The sequence below is a fragment of the Gymnogyps californianus genome, chromosome 10 (assembly GCF_018139145.2).
Source record: "Gymnogyps californianus isolate 813 chromosome 10, ASM1813914v2, whole genome shotgun sequence".
Classification (NCBI taxonomy): Eukaryota; Metazoa; Chordata; class Aves; order Accipitriformes; family Cathartidae; genus Gymnogyps; species Gymnogyps californianus.
Genome location: NC_059480.1, coordinates 15,924,462 through 15,944,834, shown reverse-complemented (window position 1 = coordinate 15,944,834; position 20,373 = coordinate 15,924,462). Strand labels below are relative to the sequence as shown.

General features: G+C 48.5%; 1 protein-coding gene across 4 annotated transcripts in view; it reads right to left on the bottom strand.

The window, feature by feature from the left end:
* Nucleotides 1–20,373, bottom strand: part of FGF12 (fibroblast growth factor 12) — a 250,365-nt gene that overhangs the window by 97,823 nt on the left and 132,169 nt on the right. Inside the window, exon 1 of one of the 4 annotated variants that reach the window (XM_050902284.1) lies at nucleotides 7,193–7,403. The exons of the other annotated variants lie outside the window; for them this stretch is intronic. Coding sequence (XP_050758241.1) covers nucleotides 7,193–7,391 — 199 coding nt within the window. The 5' untranslated portion in view covers nucleotides 7,392–7,403. Of the gene's footprint in view, nucleotides 1–7,192; nucleotides 7,404–20,373 lie in introns of those variants that run through there. 4 annotated transcript variants of the gene reach the window in all.

The window sequence follows — 20,373 nt, the reverse complement described above, 5'->3', positions numbered from 1 at the left end:
TAGAAAGCTGCCTTCTGGTTTACCATTTTAAAAATGTGTCATAGCTGCTATTTTCAGAGACAGTACTGTCAGGAAGCTGTAGCCCTACAGCCCTGCTACCATGCTGCAAAAATTCAGTGTCTGCATTGACTCCCCTCAAAGCACAAACCCCCCTTTAAAATAATTTATTCCAGGAGCCTCTGCTAGTGGCATTCACTGGGTGAGGGGCGCAAAGTGTGTCCATGGCTCTACTACAGCTTTTAATAGAGATGCAAAGTAAAATCAGCCTCTGGAAAGGCCAAGTTATTTCAGGATTCTGCCACGTGTCAGAACAGGGCAAAGGTAAAACAATACATGTAGTAGTTTGCTTTATGCTCAGAAAGGATAATGTATTAATATGAAGAATATTGTGTTAGCTAGGGAATAGAGATGAACCATGTATTAAGCAGGAGAACAGAGTGTAAAGGTATATTCCTGTCAGTATATTCCCTGACAGACTGCAGTGTACAGGTAAAGGGTAGATGATTTTCGTACAGGTAAAGGGTAGATGATTTTCGTACAGGTCACTTCACAAGAGACTTCCAAGATTAAGGCAGAACAATAATGCAGCCATGGCAATGATGCTACGACAGCACACGGAGCATATGGAAATGTATGTGTATTTAAAGGTTAGCTCTTTGGAGCTAACCTGACCGGCTGTCTTCTGTACTCTTGGTCACCTTCTGCCAAGCCATAGAGCTTGCAAATATGAAAGGGATGTCAATCATCTCTTACATGTTTTGCTTGTTAAAATTCTTGCTTTGATTTTAATAATAATAAATCACAACTTGGCTTCAACTGTGCAGGAGTAGGAAACTCCCAGAAATAATGTGCACATGACTGTTCAGAGGGATGGATCAAATGGCACAAATGGCGGAGGGATGGAATAAACGCCTACCTGGCCACCGTGCTATCTGGCAGTTCATGGTGTGCCCATTTAGCGAGGGGAAAGAAGGAAAGAAGATAGCCCAAGTGAGTTTGCACTTGCTCCTCAACATAGTGAGACTCATGATCATGTTCGTCTCTCACAGGAGTGAGATTCTTACAATCTCCTCAGCTCCCGTGGCAGCTCTGCTCTCCGCACTCCCGAGTCAAGCTGTTGAATTTTTTTTGTAATAGATATCTTATCTGTTAAAATATGCAGTATCTGGTCTACTGAAATTATTCTAAATTCATGCTGAATTCAGCAAAGCAAGGAAGGAAGGAAGGAAGAAAGAAAATCTTGTCTTCATTTCAGTATTTTTGGAACTCAAGCTTTTCGGTTTTTATTTCAAAGCAACATTTCATTTAGAAGTACACCTGAAAGTTAAAGAAAAATACACATATAAAAATCCTCCAAATGAAATTGCACCTTTTTTTCCCCCAAAAAAACAGTTATATCAGTCAATGATAAACTGATTTATATGGATCTTTTATTTTATAGGGAGGGAAAATAATCACTCATGAACCTCTTTTCGCCCTGACTTTTCCATTTGGCTGGTGACGGAGGAATCAATCATTTGTACTGCTCTAATGGTGAACCTCCTCTGCTGGCTAACGATTTTCGCTGCTCCCACAAGCACAGCTACCCCTGAGGCCATGGGGAGAGAAGATATCCATCCCTCTAGGAGCTTGGATAACTTCCATAGATTTTCTTGGCATCAACTATATCCAGTCCAGAACTAGTACAAAGTGGCTTACTGACTGACACGCTCACCCGCAAGCTGTGTTGCGAAGCAGGCTGGCAGCTGAGTTTTCCGTGCTCTGGAGTAAGCCAGGAGCCTGCAGTTCGTCCCCAGATTTTAGAGCCGGGAAGCTCGAGGTTGCTATCTGACACCCCCCCCCCCCCGTAACGGAGCACAGACACACACCGTGACAGTCACCACATCTGCAAGTCACGAACGTGTGTGATACCACCCCTGGGGATCAATTTGATAAAATGAAACCCGTCTGCCAAGCTGTCATGAGCAGGAGGGAGCCTTCTCCCCCCCTCCTCATTATTTTGGCATTCATTAGCACTGGCGGGTGCAGAAGGATCTTACACCATCAACGGCAGACCTCTCCAACGACAGACTGCCCCAAACAAGGAGGACACGTGCCCTCAAGGCTGTGCCCCTTCCCCCTGACATTATCTAGGCTCATGTTTGGCCAGCTACTTAGCATACATGTCTTCATCTCAGCTAGCACTTCTAACAGCTCTTGCGGACAAGGCGATGCCAGGATTTCCAGGCATTTCCATTCCCTCTCGCCACTCCTTAGAGATGGGGCACAGCACCTCCTGCAGAAGAGCAGGCAGAAGAATGTGATGGACCCCCCTTGCCTGGGCACACACCCAGATATGCATACACACGCTATGCAAAAGTGCTGGGATTCAGCCTGAATCCTACTGCTGACAGCAGCTATGCACTGAGATAACGTAGTCGGCACTAGGACACCGTAGCAACAGAGGGGCCAAATTCCACAGGTTAGGCAGATATTACAGCTGTTCTGAGAAGAACCACTCCATAAAAGCAGGCAGGGACCACAACAAATTTAACAGGGAGCTAGAAAGGTGGTTTTTACCATGAGCTTCAATCATCATTTTCACCCTGCATGAAATCAGAAAGGACTTCAGGATTTAACTCGGGGAATTTAACAGCTTGCAGAGATGACAGACTTCTCAAATGTTTTAAATGAATCTCCGAATGAACAAAGTCCTTCTGTGTCCTTCAACTAAAGTTACTCTTATATTTTACTTATACTGCTGCAAAAACATCTACATATGTATATTTTAAATTCCGAATCTCCATTTATTATTCAAAACAAGAAATACTGCAAAGGGAAAACATATTTTAAGCTACTGCTTTTTTTCTATGTGTGAGCCATTTCCTTCACTTTGGAAGAAGCCTTTAGATCTCCTTAAGGAAAAGCATCCTTTCCCTGGAGGAGCACAAAATATATATCAGACAAGGAAAAAAAAAGGAAAAATAAACAACACAGATTTTTTTTCTCTTTCCTGGGGTAAAAAACCTGTTTGAGACTGAGCTCCGCATTCTGAGCTGGAAACTCATCTACAGAAGCAACGCCTGAAGGGACGGAGACGATGCCACGCAGTGCCTGGCACTGCCTGACCCAAAGCTGCCTGAATTCAAATATCATTTCCCCAAGTAACGACACCCTTTCAGTGCGCTTCACTCAGAAAAAATTTCCACCAACCCCCACAGACACTGTGCCTGATGCTCCAGCCTGTTTCCCTTCGTGCAAGGCCTGCAAACTCCTCAGTTTTGCCACTCAGTGGCCATGGCATGATGGAAGGCCACCTCCACCCCAGCTCTCTGGAGCAAGCTCTGCCTGAGAAGATGGTCGGTGAAGCAACGGCCACAGCTTTCACAAACAAGCTGGACCCACCAGCCCAGGGTTTCCAGCCTGTTACAAAACAGCTGAAGAAGGGACGTGCCTGGATGCTTTAATTCAGCCACAAAGGGTATGAAACTTCTTGGTTCAGCCATTTGTTGGCAGAGAAGTCGTGTAGAGAGAGCTGCTTTATCTAGTCTTCTGCATTCAGCTCTTAGATCTATCATTCTCTGATGAAGGATCTATCTCTTGAACCTGCATCAAAAAGCAATGCCATACAGCAATTTCTTTTGAATTCTCTATCAAGTTACTATGGTCAGAGCAAAATATATAATTTAATCTTTTCTAGCTGTACCTTACACATATAACTGTCCAGGTGCTGTTCAACATACACATATTTTGTTTGGCACCTGCACAATTGCAGCCAATGACCTGTATTAATTCACGATAATGGATTAAGCCCACGTATCCAAATTTTCAGCTTAGTCCACAGCACTCGGTGTCCTTATTTGGCCTATCTTAAACTGATAAGTCATCTTAGAGCCAAACACATGCAAGAGACATAAAAGAACATAGAGTGTGCATGTGTGAGAGCTGCCTTTGCCCATCGAAAAGGCAGACGAAACAAGTCTGCCTTTTTACATTCTACATTTTACAACACGGTGCTTATTGCAACCAACAAATGAGATGTTTCTGCAGTCTGTTTTCCCTAGGAGCTGATAGCTTTGATTATACAAGATGTCCCTGCGTGGACCTAGTTCCCCATAGCTTGCCAAAACCTGCGACTACTCATGCCCAACGCCAGGCGAGCCTGAACTGCTACTGGGTGCAAATTCTCCCTTCCCATACGAGAGCGGGAGTATTTCACTCTCACTTCGCACAGGCTGTGAAGTGGAGCACAAGGTGCCAACCAGTGCAAAGTAACTCCGCTCACGCACATCTTTACTGAATATTTTAGTTGCAGCACTGAGTCACGTATTAAAAACACTTAATTGACATAAGCTCACATGGTTACTTTTACAAAAGCAAAGAGCAAAGGGAACATGAACCACCATCAGAGTTATATTTCTGTAATGGTGCAAGTTGCTACAGCTCCACCATTGCCACATCGTAAGCTCACTGGCAGCGGGGGCCCAAAGCGCAGCGTGCTGGAACGAGCATCAGGAATTAGGTCTGTGTGTCAGGTAACTGCTCTGTGCCTTGGTCTCGCCTTCTGTAAAATGGGAAGAATCCTCTCCATTTGGTAGAGCTTGTTGAGTGCTACAGATGAAAATCACTCTGTAAACGTGAAGTATTTTGACACTTACTCCCCATAGCCATAAAACGAGGTCATGTTTAAAAAGGTAAAGATAGTTCCCCTAGCACTGTACCATTTCCAAATGGGACTGTACCCCTTTTGAACGTGAATGTTTCTCACGTTCCTTTCACTGACTTGCAAACTACTGAGCCAGCATACCATTAAGTACACATAATCACTGGGGTTGTGGGTCACTGCACAATGTATGCACATTTCTTTAAGCCAGTTTCAGTTCATTTGCATGTCATTTTCTATGCAGTAGAGCGACTCTGCAATGAATAAGTTATCTGGGCACAATACACTCCCTGAATAAACAATCTGAGTAGCAGCAAACCCAGTGGCATGCTGCCTTCTGAGCAGCACATCTGAGTCCAGGAATAGGATGTACCAGTGAAATAAATCTCTATTTAAAAGACAGATATAGGGAACTAAAGCAGACACAGTCCATAGCCTAAGAAAGGACACTTGAATTTTTTTCAAAGCAACTTAATTCCTCTATTTCTTTAATTTTATAAAATGAATACAGTACTGGTTACGAGTGATTGACTGACAGCTCTAAAGACTGAACAGCTCTATTTTTACAGCACTGAGTAGCTTTGATCCTTCTTCTAAGTCAATAAAAAGCCTTCCTTAAATCACTATGGTCTGTAAGTTATTGAACACCTTCCTCAGCATGAAAGTCCATGCAAATTGAGGGAATTCTTAGGATTCACCAATTCTTTACAGGCATTTAGTGAGTCCAAAGGAAGCAGAATTGGACCTGTGCAGCTGGGAGCGCTGTGGTAGAACCAACAAAAAGCCTCACCAACCACACTCCACTGTAAAAGTCACTCAAACTTCAATGGGACAAAGCATCTTGAAATCTAGGTAACAGGTCTAGACTTCCCAGCCCTTTTAGTCCTTGAGGGACCTCATTCCAGATGGAGATGGGGGGGAAAGAGCAATGGGAAAAGATTTCATCAGTGAGACTCCCAGGTGCCGCTCTTGATCCTACAAAGAGTGATTCTTGAAACAAAATGACCACGCTTTTTGGGCAAGAGCCATCTTTTGGTCTGGGCTCACAGATTAACTAATATATAGCATGGTACAACAAGCTACCATTCATCATAACTTGAGAAAGGAAAAAAAAAAAGGCAACTTTTTTCCCTTTGAATATTTCAAGTCATGCTGTATTTCAGATATTTAGCATCCTCTTTTGGTAACTGCTTTAAAACAGACCATTAAAGAGTCTGGTTTTCACAGCCTAACCCATGCACTGCAAGTCTTGAAGCATTTTGCTAGCTAAATATAGTCCCTGCCCCACAGCCTGTGAATCAGGGGTGCTGACAGCAATCTAAAGTAATTATTCTTTCCCCTTTGTTGACAACAGTAAGCGGCCTTCTGTGGTGAGAGGCTTTCTTCCTGTTTCTTTTTGTCCCTCACTCGAGTACAGGTCACGTATGTCAATCTACAGACCAGAAGAGCAGCCCTCAGCTAGCTCTGACACCTTGCTGTAAAGTCATGACTGACAGACTTCAGATGTGGAGAAGGGGCTTCATGAGGAGACTAATCAACAAACATGTATATGGAAAACATGGGAGGATTACACAGGTCGATGGTACATCCTGAAGAGCTGAGTAAACGAGTCTCTCTTTTTTAACCATGGTATCAATGGACACCTGAGAAAAGTACATGTTCACAGCACCACCTCAAACCAATCTCTGTTTTCTTACCTTAGTGGTGATTTATAGCAGCGAAAAGATAAAGGAAGAAGTAAATAATAATTCCACTGAGAAATCACAGAGGGCCTGCTCTTGCCAGGTACTGAGTTCTCACGCCTACCAAGGACGGCTGAGAGCACAAGCACGGCTCAGAACTGAAACTGTGGGTGGTGGGACTTCATCATGGAAATGTGAGCAACATGTACATTAGGGCTGAAGTTCTCCACAAGGAACCAAGACTGAGCACACGCACACACAAAAAGATAAAGGAAAGAAAGGAAAAAAAAAGGCTACCCTAAAAACCATTTCTAGGTCCTTGCAAGCTCAATATTAGGTGTAACAGTCGTGCAGCTGCCATCGAGAAAGCTCTAAGCTAATGAAATTCCCTATGCAACTCTGCCTGTGAAGTAGCACTTAATAGATCTAGTTATCAAATGTCCACAATTCTAATTGATCCTCAGTTTATCGATTTCCTTGTCACTATACAGAAAATAAGAGAGGACTGTTTAAAAAGCATATCTACAGGGAGGTGGAAAAATACAATTCTGGGCTAAACTAGCACAGATTAAGCCGCTGGGTCTCTTCTGCTGGAAGACCCCCTTTGCTCACCCTTCGGACAGCGGGAGAGGGATGCTGGCGGCAGGTCGGTGCCCACCCATCGCACCAGCCCGGGCAAGGAGACCCGCCAGGACGCAGACGAAAGTTGCACGCAGAGCAAACCTGTCCCCAGACGGTACCCGGCGGTGCCAAGAGAGCCCCGGGGCCGGCCAGCCGCCCCCCCCCCCCCCGGGCAGCAATCCCGGCGGGTCCGGGGCTGCCCCACCCCGCGGAGCGGGTCCCCACGGCCCCGGCCCGCCGTACTCACCCGGTCTCCTCCTCACCGGCCTTTTCCTGCCGCTGCAGAAGCGCACTTTGCTGAAGACCCCCAGGACGTGCCTCTCGCAGAGGGAGCGCCCGTCCTTGCTGGGGCTGGAGCGGCGCTTGGAGGCGGACACCCGGTCGCTGTTGGACTCCCTCGCCTGCCGCTTCTGCCGGATCAACGAGCTGGCGATAGCCGCTGCCATCGCCGCTCATGGGCCCCCGCGCCGCTCCGCGCCGCTCCGGGGGGCGCCGCCCGGGCGCGCTGGGGCCGAGCCGCCGCGCCCCGCGGGGACCGGGGACGCCCCGCTTAACGCGCTGCAGCCCCGAGTCCTGGCGCCGGGGAGGGCTCAGCCGGCCAGGCGGAGCTGGGCGCCCGGGCTAACAACCATGGCTGGCCGCTGGACCCCGCCGCCCATGGGTCTGTCCCCGGGGAGCGCAAATCCCGGCGCGGGCGGCCGCCGGCGAGACCCCCGGCCGGGCTGGCAGCACCCCCGCGCCCTGTAAATCCGGGAGGCGGCTGCCCCGCTTGCAAAGGTCCGCCGGCGGCAGCTGTGTCCAAGGGGGGGGGGGGCGCGGAGGATCCGCGGGTCCCTGCGGCGCGGTGCCGCTCCGCTCCGCCCGGGCGCAGGCGGCGGCGGCGCTTCCTCTCGCCGGCCGCCCTCCGGCGAGGGGCCGTGGGATGAGTCAGAGCCCCCCCGGCCCGCGGCCAGCCCCGGCCCCAGCGCGGTGGCTCCAAGGCGCGGCGCGGCAGTGCGCGCACATGGACGCGGCTCCGCTCCGCTCCCGCGGCCGGGCTCAGGGCGAGCCGCGCTGCATTTCTGTTTGCACTCCTCCTCTTCCTCTTTTCCCCCCCTCCCCTACTCCGCTCTCAGAGAGGGCGGGAGGGGAAGGAAAAAGCAGCCACGGGAAAAAGCACCAGGCCAGCAAACAAACAAAAAAGAGGCGATACAGTAAAATTAAATTTAAAAAAAAAAAAAAAAAAAAAAAGAGGCGCCCCGGCAGCGGGTGCGGGCTCACATCGCCGCAGCTCGGCGCCCCGGGCTCACAGCGCCATGGCTGGCGCAGCTCCCCCAGCCCTGCTCGTCGCCTCTGCCCCAGCAGCGGCTCTCCCCGACGGCAGCAACCCACATCGTCCGGCCCGGCGGGAGGCCGCGGAGCGCTCGGCACCGGGGCGGCCCCGGGCCCGCTTGCCGCGGCGGGGACGGCGGCGGGAGGAGCGATACGAGGCGGGGAGGAGGAGGAAGAGGTGGTGGAGGAGGAGAAGGAGGAGGAGGGCGGGGGGGTGCGGCTGCTGCTGCTGCTGCTCCGTGCGGGGCTCAGGATGCTCCGCGGTGCCGCCCGACGGCGGCGGGGCGAGGACGAGCCGAGCCGCGCCCGCCGCCCGCCCGCATCCACCGGCCCAGCCCGGGAGTCGGGGGGGGGGGGGGGAGGAGGAGGAGGCGAAGCGGGGGGAGGAGGGGGGAGGGAGGGGCCGGGGAAGCCCCCCCGGAGGCCCACGCCGCGCGGAGCTGCTGCCAAGGCGGCGGGGAGCCCCGCAGCCCCGCGGCGGCCGGGCGGGTCGGGTCGGTGCCGGCCGGGAGCTGGGCTCCGGGCTCGGGGAGAATTGCAGCTGCTCCCGCTCGCCCTCCTCTACGCAATCCTACGTGATCGAGGTTTGGATGAGAAAAATCGCGCAGGCAGAGCGAGGCAACTGCAGCTCCGCGGCGGCTCTGCCCCTCCGCCCGGGCAGCCCCCGGGCCGGCCCGCCGCCCCCGCGGGGAGCCGGGCTTCCCCGGAGCCGCAGCCCCGCCCGTCCCCTCCGAGGGAGCCGCCTGCGACTTGTGCAGCCGCCCCGGCCACCTCCTCGGCCGTTGCTGTAGGTGCCCGAGCACCCAGCCTCAGCAGCCGAGCATCTCCATGGCTTTCCCTGCTTCTCCGTGCAAGCAGAGACAAGGCGACAGCCCCCGGCACCCCAAGGGCTGCGTTGCCGGGGGGGTGTCGGTGCCTCATCCGGGGAGCGTGCAAGCCGAGTGCCGTGGTGGGCACCAAGCTGCCTCTGGTTAGAGCGGTCCCAAGGTAGACCACCAGTTTACCAGCGGGTGCTCTGCTCGGGCCAACCCGCAGGAGCTGGGCGGGCCCCCTCCAGCCACAAAACTGCACCGAGCAAAATGTAAGGTGCAGAAATATACCTCTGGTTATCCAGATGAGTAACTGCTGTTGCTGCCATAAGAATGGTGCTCTCCAGATTTCAGGTTCAAGTAACAGCTAACGAGTGTATGTGCAGGAGGTGATGAGCAAGATACTTGGGGGAGCATATAGCGGTCAGGGTGGAGGGAGACGGGATCTCGGCTGGGAAGAGGAGACCTGCCCAGCTACACTTTGGCGAGTACCAGTGGCAGGATGAGACTACTCCAGTCCTGAAGGTGTAGGGGTGAAGCATGTACCCAGCTGAAGAGGGCACTTTAAACCAGTTGGTGACACCCCCTGGGAATTATCAACTTCAGCAAAATAATCTTTGTAACTACTTCGTTGCAAGAACTTCGGCTCTAAACTATTTTAACGTGTTGCAAAAAAAGGCAACTGAAACAACCACCCACTATGTCCATAAAGATTAACTAAACTCTGGCGTTACTTCCTGATTTTCACTCTTAGTCCCTATGCATGCCAAAACGAGGTGGAATCAGGTTCTCCAGGAGAGAACAGGGGAGGAAGATATTCAAAACCATGTGGGAGATATAAATGTTTGGCTGTTGATCTCTTTTTAACTGCTGCCAACTTTTCTGAGCAGATTTCACTGTCCCAATCAAGAAAGATTTTTCTTCCCTTTCCTGTAACTAAAATGCTTCATATTTTAATTTTCTCTGCTGGATTATTTCACTTGACATCAAAGAATGTTGCAGTACAAGGTACAGGCATGGCCTAAAGAAAGCTGTTTGCAATCAGAGAATCACTCTCTGAACTGCCAGTGAATTATCCAAAGCTTCATCTTCAAAGGACGTGAGCAAATCTGATATCTTCCCAAGAAAGAGGTTTTCCATCTATATATAAAGATACTTTTTTGCCTGTAGTCTTCAAATCTCTGGTGAAAGAATGCTGTTTTATCCCCTCCCATATTAGATAAGTTTCAGTTATTTTGACATGCGACTAATTTGTTTTCTTCTGTAGCTGTAAACTAGGAGCAGCAGCTCCGCACTTAAAAATGATCCTAATCAGTGATGAAGTTGGTTACAGTATTTTTTTTCTGGTGATCTGTGGATCTGAAAAGAGAGCTGCTGCAACTCTAAGAAGAAATGCTTCTCCCAGGTCTCCCTGCTTCTGCAGTGATGGAATTAAATTAAAGCAGAGCTTGTGAAACTGAATATAATGTTGCATTTGCTAACACACAGGTCTGTCTTTATTTATAGATGGCCAAGGAGTCCACGGGGTTTGGTTCTGAACATGGGCCGAGTGCCATGAACTCCTGATGACATTACTGGCATGCGCATCTGCTCTGCACCACTCTGGATCATGCCCCAGCTTCACAAAATTTTCTGAATAGCCCATGCTTTTATAAACACCGGGGAAGCCCAGAGCAGTCTTGAGCTGGAGAACTGAAGGCCAACCTCATCATGCTCCTGCACAGTCATTCTTGCAGGTGAAACGTTACCTTTGGTGGGCTGCCAGGTGAAACAGAAAAGCCTCCATGTGCTTTGGCCTCTGCCAGCGGAAGTTCCCTCCTTCAACTTCCATTTGGGTAAACAGGGCTCAAAACATCTCCCATTTTCATCTGTATCAGCTACTCCTCTTTGAGTAGTTCCATACCAACTAGCCCCTGTTGAATCCAGGGGCTGCATTCCTCGTTGCCACCCATGGAAGCTGAATTGTTTGACCAAACTGGGCCAATATGGCATTTTTCCTTAAGGCACATAATTTTTTTAAACTATCTATCTATATTTAATATAACAATCTCTATATTATATAATTATTAAGGCAATTTTTCTCCCCTGCTTCTTCTCCCCTGGGCTCCCTCCTCACCACCAGTCCCAGTCTGGAAAGCTGCACAGGCGCACTATGAAGAGGGAAGGAGAGAATAGCACTGATTCATAAAATGAACAAGCAAGCCGGTGTTTTGATCACGCTGGAGAGATATGCCAATGCTCCTCCTGCAGTTTGTGGAGAAAGGCCCCATCCTGCACGCAGGAGCAGGCAGAGGGTCAGACTCCCCATGGCTGTTGGAGAATCAGACTCACAATGCTTCTTAAATATCCCCACCCCACCCTAAGCATACAGGAGCCTATGCATTAGGCACTTGCTATGGAAGGAGGCCAATATAAACATTTCAAGACACTGCCATTTCTGAGGTTTTGTTCACTTGATAAACAAACTCTTCTGTCCTCAGTGCCGAGGTTTAAAATGAAGGCCTGGGTGAATTTCAGGGCTTTGGTGGCTTGAACAGAGAAGAGATCTAGAATTGCATTCCATTACCTTCCTAAACAGAACGATCTATCTAGGTCAAAACGGAGGTTATTGGCATCTTTCCTTAGTGAAGTGCAATAATTCCCGCAGGGTTGCTAACAGAATATCCTGTTTATTTTTCATAGAGCCTTCAAAAGCCATGGGCTATGTTCTGTAGATTCAGTCATTAGGCATATCTCTGCTTTACTAATTCTGTACACACAGAGCTAACTACAGATAGAAGTGTATGCAGGTTTTTTGCTGTTTTATCTGCATAGCTACTGAAAATACATGCATGAAAGTTAAGGAAGAGATTTAAATTTAATACCACTTTAAAATGTATATGCGTATTGCTGTAGTTGAATGGGGAAAAGAAAGACGCCCATCTCTGGCCAATAATTCTGAATGGCCTAATTCACCATTTTACAGCAGCATAGCAACAAATCTCTTCCAATAGGAAGGCACTGTTGAGTTTGAAAGTCTGCATGCAGACACCTCTTAAGAATTGTACCCGATTTCCACGCTGTGTAAATTACATCTAAAATGTGCATTGCCAGGGCTGCTTATTAAGCAGAATTAAGCCCATATCCATGTTTTATTAACTTTATTCTTTACAAGGTAGCCCCTTGTTGCATGTCTAGCATAATTAAAATTCATGCAGCTTTGGCATTCCCCAGTCTTTCTGCGTGGGTGGACTTTTTTAAAAAGAACATGCCTGGGTAACCTGATAAAGAAAAGACCTTACAGTATTTTGCTCGTTTTATGTGCAGGGTAATTCTGTTTACAATGCATGGTTTTATATCTCTGTTTGGATGCCTAATAAGAATTCACACGGCCACTTAAAAATATGCTGTTCGGGGAGAGAGATCTGGCCCTAAAACAGCAGCGGAGTATGAAAACTGGCTGGCTTTCTGGGCTTTTCTTGCACAGCTGAGCTCTGAGCTGACTAGGCCTTTTAATAAACACAGAAGAGCCTGCATCATCTGATTGCTATATTAAAATAATTTGTTTAATGGGCCCCTCGCCCCCTTTTTTGGCTTCAAAGATTCAATTAAAACAAAATTTGCAACTCATCACAAGGAGTATTCATTAGTCTACCTGGTGCCTTTAAAAACAGCTCTAGCCTGGGGAGAAGCTAGGCTTCTCTGTGTCTTAAAGCAAGTGGCAGGTAAGCAGTTATGCAGATTGCAGAATAAAACCACTGCTGCAACAATCGGGCCACAAGCAGCACCAATACAACAAAACCAACTGGAGCCCAGAAAAAGAAGTAATTCTACTCGGATTTTATATGTTCATATATATTTTTTCCTTTTTAAGAGAGGATTTCTACTATAGAAATAAAACAGAAGGTTTTATTTCTCCTCAGTGACTTGTTATACCAGGTGGAGGCAGGGGAACACGAGAAAGCTTCGCTTCACTGAAGGCAACTGTGGCTGTCTAGGAATGAAAATGCCATGATGCATTTCTCTTCAAGAAGCCTTCTGTATGGCTGAATAGACTTTGTCTCCTGGGTTCTGGAAGCACCTGCTGGGAACAGCGGGAAGGTACACTGTCTAGGGTCGATTCTGCTGCCTACGCCTTGCTGCAGAAGTCATCTCCCTGAAACGAAGCCTGAAAAGGAGTAGTAGCAGGGGCCATCTGAAACTGTTCCCACATATGAAGAGAGACCTCCCTGCATACAGGTCAGTGCCTGTCCCACGTGCCACAGCAAGACCTGGGGCTTGTTCAAGATGGGCTCATCTCAAAGCTGCTGTTACCACCCCACCCCACCAGTCCTGTTCATCAGCCATTCTGGCATTGCCTTCCCCGATGGGATCAGGGCATGAAAAACTGCTGTCCTTGCAGTGATGTGCTTCAGTTGTGGCTTCATTAGTGGCAGGAGTCCAAGGGAAAGGGCCTGCAAACACCTGCCCAGTGACAGCTCCCACACGGCACTTCAGTCATTACGGCAATGCAGGGAGGAGGCCTCACTGAAGGGTCTCCAATCAAGGAGCAATAAAAGAATTAGTACTCTACTTGCAGATAACCTTGTGCAAGGCAGAGCTAAGAGCCCTCTCTTTCTGAGCAAGGGACACACAGCCAACCAGCTGCTCCAGGCTTAGAAGCACCCACCTAAGCATATGGAAAGAAAACTCAAATATCTTCTTGCCTGTACTGTATATAGCTGCTGAGTTTTAAAGACAGGACAGACAGCTGCCTCCCTTCCTTCCTCCCTCCGCCTCCTCTTCCTCACTGGGCTTCTCCCAACATCCAGCAACTCCCTCCATCTGCCCCCTTGGGGACTTCTTCACCTGTGGCCACCCATCTAATAGCCCTAAGCCACAGGAACTGCAAGGAACTGGAAGGGGAGGGAGAGTGTGGACTTGAGATTTCATCCCAGGTCTTACGTCTGCATTCACAGCATGCAAGAAAGAGGAAAAGACGACATCCCTTGTGCTTTTAATGCAGAGCAGGAGCTTGAGGCTGAAATAGGTGAAATAGCCACCACAGGACAACCCCAGTTGTGAGCCTGCGACTGAATACACACACATCATGCCCTCCTCTCTCTGAAATAGAGACCTAGTCCTCAGACCTCAGGGTAGCGGCACTTTCATGAACAAGACAACTCCTACAACCTTCCCCTCCCTAGGAGGGGTCAGCCATCCCCATTGTTCTCTTTGAATCCTATTTGATGAAAGCCTGTAGCCCATTTTGGCCTACAGTTTCAATAATGCAAGAGGTGCCCAGTTCCCGCGGACATTGAACCTGGTTGTGTCTGGCTTTACATCTCACCTGCTTGAAGGTGATGTGGTCTGGGTGGAGAGGGGAGTGTGACCCCACAGTGCAGTTTCAGGCCCAGGGCCTCCAAACCCCTGGGCTCAGGAGGTCAAGGGGCTGCCCATGCTTTTCCCCTCTCCCTGGGAGGAAGGAAAGCTGCTCAAGCTGTGAAACCTCCTCACGTTGTAACTATGCAGCCAGTCACTGATTCCAACCAAAACCATTTTCAAGCGTGTCGGGAAAAGCCCGAAAAATTTAAAGTTTCCATCAAGCTGACTTTGCTGAAAGTCAAACAGATTGTTCCTGATTAGATCTTGGCTGAGGCAAAACAGCCCGGTTATGTGATTGAGAACGATAAAAAGAAGGGAGGGAGAATGAAACCCCTATCGCGTTTCTCCAGCAGGGCTGTGGGACCGTCTGCTCCACAGCGAGTCAAGGCTTGGAGACTGGCGACATTCAGCCTCCTTAATACACGTGTGTTGCACAGGCATAGGCCAAGAGGGGAGGAAAGGAGAGAAGCTGTCAAGGAGAAGTAACAAACTCCCTCCAGACCCATAAATCTCTCTATCTGCACATAATGGATTCTGCCAGACCTAAAGAGGCCTTGGAAAGTTCCCTGACCCAAACTTTGCTTGTCCCTTCATCGAGCCTCCAAATCCATAAGAAGCCCAGCATTTGCAGCCTGAGCCAGATCGTATCTCACATCCTGCTGGGTCAGAAGAGCAATGCTTCAAAGGGGCAGCCCATTGCTCTGTCACTCAGCAAAGGCTCCTTGCAGTTCAGAGAGCTCTCAGAAAATGCAGTGACTCTGACAAAACCTGGTACTCCCACTGCCATCAGGCTCTGCAGAACAGGAGTGCTGGGACATTAATCCTGCCCTCAGGATGCCTCTGAAGTTACATGCATCCAGATTGCATCTTATTTAATCAAACCTGCTTATTTCTCCTGCATACTGCAAGGGCATACTCAACACTAAATGTAAACATGAGATTACAGCTGTAGTACGGCTAGGAAAAGGTTTGAAGACTCCCTCATCCCCTGCTGACCTAAAGTGCTGGGTAAAAAGGATCTGGGTGAATACATCACTTCCCCTACATAGCCTTGGCCTCCAAACACACCTCTTGCTATTTACATTGTAATTTATTTCCCTCCCAGCAGTACATCAACTTTTCTATCTCCCCAGTAAAATGAAATCCCATGTTCTCTCTCCCCAGACTCTCACAGCTACTGCAATCTGGACACCAATAAAGGTATCAGTGGCCTGGAAGCAAATCTAAGTTTGCCAAGGATACAAAGACTAACGCAATAGTAATTCATGATAGCAGCAGGTCTGGTGAACAGACTATACTGAATTGACATGGAAACTGAGTTCATAGAAACAAGTTTCATTTTAACGCAACCAGATCAAATCTCTGGGGATAAACTGTGCGGTCTGTATTACTTCAAGACTGGGCACTTTTTTTCCCTGGAAAGCCGTGACTCTAGGAATTGGGAACCATGAGAGAGATACAGCTGAACAGGAGCTTTCTCCACAGAACTGCAGCTAGGAGAGCCGAAGCCCATGGGTGCATGTGTGGAGCAATAGGGAGCAGAAGCAGAAATGCTCTGTCACATTTGTACCCAGTGCAGCAAACACCGTGTCGTGGTTTAATCCCAGCCAGCAACTAAGCACCACGCAGCTGCTTGCTCACTCCTCCCCACCTCCCAGTGGGATGGGGAGGAGAATCAGGGAAAAAAAAAAGTAAAACTTGTGGGTTGAGATAAGAGCAGTTTAAAGTCAAATAAAATATAATACTAACAATAATAATAAAAAAATATAATAATTGTAATGAAAAAGAATATAACAAAAAAAAGAAGAGGGGAAAAAAAAAGAAACAAAACCCAAGGAAAAAAACCAGTGATGCACAATGCAATTGCTCACCACCCGCTGACCGATGCCAGAGCAGTGGTCCATGCCTCCCAGCCAGCTCCCCCCAGTTTATATACTGGGCATGACATTCTATGGTATGGAATATCCCTTTGGCTAGTTCGGGTCAGCTGCCCCGGCTATGCCCCCTCCCAGCTTCTTGTGTACCTGCTTGCTGGCAGAGCATGGGAAACTGAAAAGCCCTTAACTTAGAATAAGCACTACTTAGCAACAACTAAAACATCAGTGTGTTATCAACATTATTCTCACTCTAAACCCAAAACACAAAGCACAGCTACTAAGGAGAAAATTAACTATCCCAGCCGAAACCAGGACGCACTGGTATCACAAAAGTCACAAAGGCTGGTTGCCACACTTCAGAAGTGGCAGGAATCAGAACATAGCTCCAAGAGGGTCTGAGGTCTACAAAGAATATGGGTATAGCGAGAGACTCAAGCAGTTGAGTCTCTTTGTTGCAGTAATAAGCACATCTATAGGGGATTCACAAGGGGCCACCCTGTGAAAATGCTCTTGGTACTCAGCTGTATTTAGCCTGTTAATGCTGTGGCCACTGATAGTTTGCTGTTGCTGAAAATCTAGCCACAGAAGAAAAATGGTTGAGATCCTCTGTATCCAACAGAATGACAGAGAAGACTTGGCCCTGACTGATAAATCTCTCACCTCTCAGTAAGAACATTTTCGAAAGGAGGGGCTCTTTCAATCCAGCAAAGTCAGAATGAGATCTGGAGGCTAGAGTCAAGGCAAGGCTCATGTTTATTGTTAATAGCAAAGATAATTCATCAAGAGAACGATATGGCAAGAGTTGTGATGGATTCTCTATCATTTCACCCTAAGAGTCAACCTCTTTCAAAAATAGATGAGCTGATATCATAGCGCACAGGGTACAAAGGACCCCAGAGAGGTCACCCCTGTACTGTGCCAGCAGTACCTTCATCATTGCTGACAAGGTTGGTCTGATCCCTGCTTAGGGACCTGCAGCAGTGGAAATCCCACAGCTCCCTTGGGAATGCGGCTCTGCACCACCCTCAGCTGAGAAAGGCTCTTCCTAACATCTAGTCCAAATCCCACTTATCCAGAAGTTTCTCGCCCTATTGATATGCCTGCCACAGAGGACTTAACTGGGCTTGCTCTGTGCAGCCCTGACTTGAGTGAAGCAGGAGACCAGACTGCGCAATCACAAATAGTCCCTTCCACCTGACTTCTGAGACTCACCCGGCATCAGTCAGTATTAGAGCTGATATGAACAGAAATCCACTTTGCAGAAAATCTTGGGTTCAAAGTTATGTTTCTTCCCCACAAGGAGTGAAAATGAGACCTTTTGGAGCTCACTATGAAATGCCAGAAAAGCAAGAAAGCACACTGCTGTGGTAGAACTGGTGGCCTCACCACTCTCAAGACCAAGACTCAAGTCTCTGCTTTTGCACTAGGCAGAGCAGCGGCATGAAACTGGGTCTTTAAATCCCTGTGCAATGGGCTCTTCTGAAATGACTGTTCCCTTTTTCCCTCCCACATTTTTGATAAAGTGGCATTTTTCAAGGGAAAAAAGCACCACTACCTATTGTTTGGCTGCTCCATCTGCAAGTGTCCATCACAGCCTCCCAACCTGTATCACTCATACGTGTCTGTCTGACACGAATTACAGTTTTGGCCTTTTCTGCCCTCAGACTGCTGAACTCCAGAAGTGCTTAAAGCAGAAGCTGCAATAGCTGCTCTAGCAACTTTGTAGGGCTCTTCTGGGGCTTTCCAAGAATAGCTTTTGGACATGGCAACCTGTTTCCTTGCATCGTTTGTTCATGACCTCTCTACAGCTCCTGTCTTGGACAAGGAATTCCTGTACAGTGTGATTTCCTTCCTCCTCTTTGGCCATGCTTGCCTGTCCTCCCCCTTCATATGCATGTTTCTTTTCCCACTTCAGGAAAAGAGTTAGTGTCTCTTTGGTCTTATTCCATCATATAACACAAAAAATATTATTCAGGTAAAGGGCTGTTGGAGCCTACTACAAACAAGTCATTGATTGAACCTGGTGTCCAGAGACTACCCCAGTAAAACAGAAATAAGCAGAGAGAGCAATGCTTTCTATCAAGCATGGAGAAACAGGCAACAGACCCTGCTTTCCCATCAAAGTCATATCCTAAAGCCTTCCCTTTTGAATGCAGCTGGGTCCTTCAGGATGAGAGCACAGGATCCCCTGAGTTCCCCTTTCTACCCCCACAAAGAAGGCTGCAAGGTTGGGAATGCTCCCTCCCCACCACCCCAGGGACAGTGTCAGCTGCCCCTCCTGTGGCACCCAGCACGATGGCCATGGCTCATCCTTGCCACCTGCCCCACGGCATTTACAGGAGCCCATAGGCACTCCTGGGGCAGCTGCCTGCTGTGCGACACTCCTGCCCCAGCGCAGGGGCAAGAGGCAGCCTCCGGTAACGAGACGAGCTGGCAAGGCAGCCAGCAGCACTCCAACAAAAGGTGCTGTAGCATTGCCAAGTGTTGTTGGATGTAGGGAAACTCACAATAAGAGGTTTCATCTTTCATTATGATTGAATGCTCCTGCTCTAGCCTGTTGGAAATACCATCTTCTGAGATGCTACGGACTCACCAAAGTTCATGCAAGGTAGTATAAACCAGAGGGCAAGTTATTTGCATTTTCTTTTGGCAGAAGCTTATACATAAGACTAGCTGTGCTTGGCAATTGGGAAATGTATGAGTGTGGGGGTGGGGAGCCTAAATTAAAAGCCACTTAAGTGGGTACTTGAGTAATTATTGGGAGGCTTCTGAAGAGACATTTTTGTCAGTATTTAAGGAGAACATGGCTTTGTGCTGGGTACAGGTGGCAATATGGCAATGGAGATCATCAGCACTCCACACAGAGATGACCAGCTATCCATTAGCTGCAGAGGCGTGTTTGGGCATCTTTCTGCCCAAAGAGCATCCTTCTGAGTTGAAAGAGAGCCAGGGCAACAGAGGGGCTGAAATCCTGATACTCTCACAGTCTCAGATCCTCTGCACCAAGGAAGAGGATGCACAAAATTACTTTTATGAAGCCACCTAGCTCCTGAGGTCCCTGTTCCTCAGCAGAGGAGGATCCTGCTGGTGTCTCTGTCTTCAGGAGCCCCAGAGGCCCTGAAATCCTGGAAAACCTCCCCACGCAAAGGAAGCGAAGCAAAACGTGCTGGGCAGTTCCAGCCTGGGGGAGGGTTGGCTTATGCCTCCTCTCAGTGGCGTGGGCAGGTTAGCTGTGACCTGGCTCCAAGGATGCTCTCTCTCTCTTCCCTGACTTGTTTTCATAAGCCCCATGCAAGCTTTGTCTCCCATTTGCTTGGCTTTGGGAATCCTTCTGTTTTTTAAAGAATGCCAATAATACATGCTCCCTTCTCGGTGTTAAGAGGCAAATATATTACTTCTTCAGTCCATTATAGCAGATACTTCTAGAAACCGGTACCTCTAATACCCACTCCAGCCCACCTCAAATGCTGTAAAATGTGGGGTGCAAGAAGGTGCCCTCACATGGAAAGACTGTTTTGACAATGAAGTGACTGAGAAATAGAGCTAATTTTAAGTCTGCAGCAACTTCCTCATGACAAACTCAGGCACTTAGGAAATTAAGTGTGAAGATCTGTAGCTACCAGGGCAGTGTCTGCCTCCTCATTAAAGATGCAGGTAAAGAAGCTTGAAGACAGTAGCAGTAAAAGGAGCATATGCAACACAAACATGTCCTTGTGAAGGAGCATATTTCATAGACACTTCATTACCTTCAACAACTTTCAGGTCCTTGCTTATTCATCAGCAAGTCTTAACTGCCATGAGCCAAAAAACGTGGGCTGGGATTATCAAAATGGACATAAATGAACCAGACTTTCAGATCTCACTGATGCTCCAGGGATTCCCCCCCACCAAGCTCCAGCCTCAGCCCCTTGCACTACCAATGCTGTGCTGAACGTGGGGTGTGCAAGAGATCCCTGCGCAGCACGCACCAGCTCTCGCCCCAATTAAACATGCCAGACTGACTCCTGCAAAGTTCCTCTTCAAAAAAAATAGTTGACATAAGGAGGCAGGCACCAGGAATTTGTTCTAGAAAAGGCTACATGCTACTC